Source organism: Pygoscelis adeliae, unplaced genomic scaffold (assembly GCF_000699105.1).
Source record: "Pygoscelis adeliae isolate BGI_AS28 unplaced genomic scaffold, ASM69910v1 Scaffold269, whole genome shotgun sequence".
Classification (NCBI taxonomy): Eukaryota; Metazoa; Chordata; class Aves; order Sphenisciformes; family Spheniscidae; genus Pygoscelis; species Pygoscelis adeliae.
Window position 1 is genome coordinate 2,059,066 of NW_008825610.1, and position 5,723 is coordinate 2,064,788.

Here is a 5,723-nt window from a genome sequence, read left to right on the forward strand (position 1 = left end):
ATGTCCCCGTTCATTTTTCAGGCTTGGGACCCGCTCCAGCTTGTTCTGAAGCTAAAGGGTAAGGGGACAAAGTCTGCAAGCTGTTATATACTGTTTGCATTCTGCAGGGACTGGTGCGTCTGCCATTCAAGCAGCCACTTTTGGGTTGAGCTGGGTGAGGGTTTTAATATTGCACACACCGCCACAGGGGTTCACAACAAAAATGAATGTCCTCCCAGAGAGGGGCAACAGTCAGCCCCTGTGAGTCTAGTACTCCAGAGACTGGATTCCGTTAGCAGCTCTGTCCGTAAGGCAAGGTAAATGCCCTCAGAAAGCACTTTACCTAGATAATGTTTTCAAGCAGCAGTGTATATGAAGGCAGTGAGAACTTCAGAGGGGTGACTGCAGCGTGTAGTCCAAAACACCTGGAAACAACAGCTTCTCAGTACTCCTCCCCTTTCTTACCCCGTATCATTCCCATAAGCTGGACTGTCATGGCACAGATACATCCCACAGGATTTCTTTTCTCCCCCAGACCTCCAGGATAGTTCGGAGTTTTTCCTTTCCATGTAAACAATACATTTGTATTTAAGCAAGAATTTGCACGTGGGAGAAGGGAAAAAAGCAGCCAGGTGGCAAGTGGTTCAGCTGTTCTAGGTACAGTCAAGGTGTGCTGCTAGTCCTTCGGTTTTAGTTCGCTTTTAATACTCAGATACATATGTAGGGAGGGTGGACGAAGGCTCAGATGCAATAAGCAGACATATAAAGCTTGGTGGCACAGTTTTATTGACAGTCTTCCCTACAGCAAACCCGGCTTCAGCTACCCCTTGTTCTAAGCACGCGGGGTGCAATTCTACCTCCCTTTAAGCCCCCATATCGCTTCACACACAGTCCTGCACACGCCATCTCCAGCGCACACTTGCCTAGAAAATGAGCCAACCCACAGAGCTCCTCTTCCAAAAACTGATCACTTTTTTTTTTTTGGCCAGGTTAGTTTTTGGCGAGCTTAGTTCAAGCACCAGCGTGGGATGGGGGTGCACAGGAGCAGAGGGTAGAAGACAGTTGGGGAGCCCCGATTTAAACCGGCACAAAAAAGTATGGAATTGCATATGACCTTTCCATCTCTCTGCAATTCCAGTACAACTGTCCGTGGGGTGCATAATAAACTGGATCAAGGATACCAAGGATGTTTGTAGGGTACAAAGAGAGCTCACTCATTCAGTCTGGCCACGGGGAAGGCTAGAACAAATGCTGTCGTTTTTGTTTCTGGTTTTCCAATTTTCATGGCAGAAAACATCATCTCATAGGAATAACTACAACACAAAGCTGACCCCGCAGGCAGCCTGCAATATTGATCTCAAAAGGAGAGGGAAGCCACCCCCTCCAACGCACACATACACACCTTATAGCCACAGCCAGTGCAGAAGAGATAAGGAGGAGTCAGCAGAGGCTTGCACCTACTTGCACTACTTGCGAAGAGTGGCTGTCCATCACTACTAGCTAGGTCAAATAGACCAGGCTTTTGTTAACATCCTCTGGCTATGGAGAGAGCAGTTCACACTTCCCAGAGTTATTGTTTCAGGCACTCTGCCAGGCAGCCTCTTTACACCCTTCATTTTCAGAGATTTTCTTTGCAATGCTAATTGATAGAGACTTAGATTGCGAGTTTTGTTTTTAAGTGAGATTCCAGGAAAGAAGATGGCAATCTTTGCCTCCCCCTCCTCTTCCCCCTCTTCTGCTGAGACGTATGGACTTTGCCTAACGTAAGAGCTAATTTCTGCTACAGCTACAGTTTGACCATACCCTAATCCAGGCAACAACACTGACCGGCCCTTGCTGCCCACGTTCCCTTGGCATCATCATGCTGTTGCATGTCAGTCATAATCAAAACAACTGTTTGTGAGTGCCGCCATCTCTTCTCTAAACTGTATCGGGAAAATAGTATTCCCCTCCACCACCTCTATTTTTGATTCATTTTACAAATAGGGGAATGGGAAGAGTGTGGGGAAAGAAGCAGGAATACCCAAAGCAGCATGCTTAACAAAAACAGCACCTCTTCGGTGCGTAGATTGTCTTCAGGCTCCCACCGAAATCCATGGAATTTTGCTATAGATGTCAGTGGAGTCCAAATGTGGAAACCCACTGTGTCCTCTGCCAATGCTCCTTTATGCCAGAGGCGTGGTGTAAGTGCATCTACAGGGGAATCCAAATCACATGTGGAATATGCTGAAAATACAACAAAAATGAAGGATATGTATGTAAAGGGCATTTCGGAGAGACAACACAGTTGTTAGACAGGGGCTAGCCACAGTGCTCTTTAAAATGGCTCTCAAAAAAGGTTTGCATCTATCCTAGTCCCCATCAGGGCATCGGGAGCTCCTCTCCTCTCTCCAGAGCAGCCCTAGTGTTAGGAGATGCAAAGGCGACCCCAAAATCATGCTGGCATGAATGGGATGCCGAATTACCCAGTGCAGCATGGGCTCCGTCACCAGGCGCCTGCCTGGGGAGCCTTAGGACAAGCACAGCCCTCTAGAAATCCCTACATCAAACATTTTCTAGGGCAGTACAATGCTATTGATGTTTAAGCAGAACTTTCATCCTGCAGGAGGCAAGATCAATTTCACTAGTTGGTCTTCAGACATTAACACCTCATAAAAAGGATGCTCGTGCCCTGCTTATCTGGAGTGCATCTTTAATTATCTTTTGGTACACCTTTTGCAGCCCATTACTTACCAGTCAACACTGCTTTAATTATGGGCTTGGCAGTAAAAGGCAGCTCTTACATCACCGAAATAAAAATGCTACAAAGCAACCCTGGAGAATTGCAAAGAGATTTCGTGTTCAAATGGAAAACTGTGGAATTCAGCAAAACAACGTGGACTCTCTTCCACAACGATTTCCCCCTGTGGGCAGTACTGTCATAGCCAGATGCTCCCAGGAACCCTCCAAAGAACATGAGCAACCGAGTGATGGTTCTGCTCTCACCTGCTCTTCAGGGAAAGGAGCGTTTACAGCAGCCTGTCTTGTTTGGAAAAGAATTCAATGGCCAGACGTGCACTCTTCCATGATGTCTCAGGGCGAGCGGGCTGGAGACGTATTTTGCACCTTGAGCAAAAAGAGGGCAAAACTTCTGATACTCCCTGCTTTCTAAGAGCATTCATTCCGCAGTCCAGAACTGGCTCTTGGGAGAGCTCTGTCACCAGCACCACTGAGCTTTCCCTTACAGTAAACACCTTTATTATGCCAAAGCATTGCTCTAGCCTTTTTTCCTACCTGAAATGAATGTTGTTTCTAACACCTGAAGGTGGAGGGAAACAACATTGCTGAAAACAACACGAACCGTTAAGTCTTGCTCTGACTCGGTTCCCATTAAAACGATAGATTTCAAGGTGAAAAAGGCATTAGACCAGTTTCACATAACTTTTGAGTAATCTCACACAAGTTTTTCTTATATTTAACCCTTAAGATAATTCCTGGCACTGACTGTAAGTATCTGAAATTTGGGGCAAGCGTACAAAAAGGGCCATACTTGCTAAAACCAAATGTCTGTCCAACCTGATATTTAGCCCTTCAGCAATGGCCAAAAATGGATACCTGTCTAGGGAAGGTAGGTATCTATAGCCAGCTCAGTCAGCAACGTACTGGTGCTTTTACCTAGTAACGATGATGATGATGACCTCTGTTATTTTCAGCCCAGGGACTTCCTGAGGTGGATGAGAGTTTCTAAGTATACAGAGAACACAATATGCTTCTATTTTGTGAATTTATCCAGTCATTTTTTGAACCTATGTGCAATTTTAGCTTCCAAAGCATCCTCTGACTAGGACTTCCACAGCTTAACTACATGTTGTATGTAATAACACTTACTTTTATTTGTTCTTAGTATGTTGCCTGCTGGAATCATTTGGTTCTTGCTGCCTCCCACACAAGAATGTGCAAAGACCTTCGCTGGTTCCAGCAATTCACGCTGCCCGTTTTCTCATCAAACCCCATCACTTTCCCCCTTCAGCCACCTCTTCTCCAGGCTGAAAAAATCCCATCTTACTCACGGTAGCTGATCCACGATTACTCGCCCTATGGTAACTGCTCCATGCCTTTGATCATTCATGTTGCCCTCTTCAGAACTTTGTCCAGTTCTACTGTATTCTTCCCGAGATAGGAAGACTGGAATGACTCTCAGTATTTAAGACATAGATGAATCACGGTGTTTTAGGTATTACTATGCTGATAATGATTTTTTCTCCATTGCTTTCCTAATAACTCCTAATGTTTCTTTTGCTTTTTTGACCATCTCACAGAACTATCTATCAAGCCCCAGGATCTCATTTCTGAGTTGTAATGGTCATCTATTGTCTGAACCTGAGAATGGTTCCTTACTTGTACTGTCATTATGCTGCGTACTGGTGAGTTTTTGAGTCCTGTGACAATCTTGAAAGAAATTGTCATCCCTTTCAAAGAGAAGACCGCCTTTTAAAGGAAATGAGACCCCAGGTAAAACTGAAGCCAGAACATTTGCAAACTTTGTGTCTTTTATTAAACGGTAGCCTGGTGGTGCCCAACACCATTCATTTTTCTTGTGGGCAGTAGAATAAAAGTCTTGGGAGATGGTTGTAGGATAGCACAGACTTGCCAGGAAGGTAGTAATTAGTGCTCCCACTCTCCCACAACACAATGTCTCCTGCTCTGGTGGAGGGAAATCTCTCTTCTGTGGGACAGATCCACCTCACACAGCCACAGAACAGCGATCTAGAGTTCGGACAGGCTGAGCCTGAGCCTGTAAAGAGTTAGGATGACCACAGGGAAGGACAAATCGGCAGAGCAGAGTCCTCACCAGCGCAGGAATGGGCTGGAGTAGGATTTCCACTTGTAATAAGCCTAACGCATAGATTATCAGTATTCTTGTACCCCTTTGACTGCCAAATAGAAAACCCGCACGGGAACCCATGTGGTAGGAAACCCGCGTTCACTAAAATCCTGCCTTAAGAAACATCAAAAAATTCTGTATAAAATATCCTCCTGAAATCCAGCCTGGGCCCCCGGAGGATTACTGAGTGCAGTTCAGTCTGGCAAGCCCTCGCTTGCCCCAGCACCACTGAGATAAATGCCGTTTCATTTAAATGCAACAGTACTTCATGCCCAGTACGGTCAGGTTCACAGTCTGCACTACTTTATGGTAATCCTTTCCCTTGTATTCCCTGCCGTCTCCTTCCCTGTCTCCCTTCCTTTGTAAGAGACTGACTGTCATCGTCCTCACCCATGCCGTTTGTGTGACTGGCAGATGCCCTATGACTGATCAGCTCCAGAAACACTTGTGGACTTTTAGCACCTGAGAGGATCAGACCTCTGAACTGCAGATGGTTTAGGACAAGGACTATATCTTTTTCTTGTGCTGGCAGAACACAAACACACCCACGTGACACTATAGAAATACTGCAAATCGCAACGTCATAGTCTGCCGAACTTGATTACGATAACTAGTCGCCTAAAGATGAGTGAATTTGGCCTTAAGGCTAGTCTGCCTTAACTGGAGACAAGTTGTCTGGAGTCTTCTCCTCCCTGTTCAAAGAACTATCGCTCTAACCTCCCTTGTCAGTCCTATTCCTTCTCATCTCCCAAATAACATCCCCACCCATGTGGTTGTACTGAAATGTGCTTCCCACCCATCTCACCCATCTGCTAGTGACGCCATTTCCCTGCTAGATCTGCACTGGCTTTTTTGTACTGCAGTTAGCTTTTCCATCACA

General features: G+C 45.7%; 1 protein-coding gene across 1 annotated transcript in view; it reads left to right on the forward strand.

Annotated features, from left to right (window-relative positions):
• TMEM254 (transmembrane protein 254) overlaps positions 1 to 5,723 on the forward strand; it is a 20,572-nt gene continuing 14,849 nt past the window's right edge. Inside the window, exon 1 of the mRNA XM_009332704.1 lies at positions 1 to 58. Within this exon, the coding sequence (XP_009330979.1) occupies positions 1 to 58 (58 nt within the window). The remainder of the gene's footprint in view (positions 59 to 5,723) is intronic.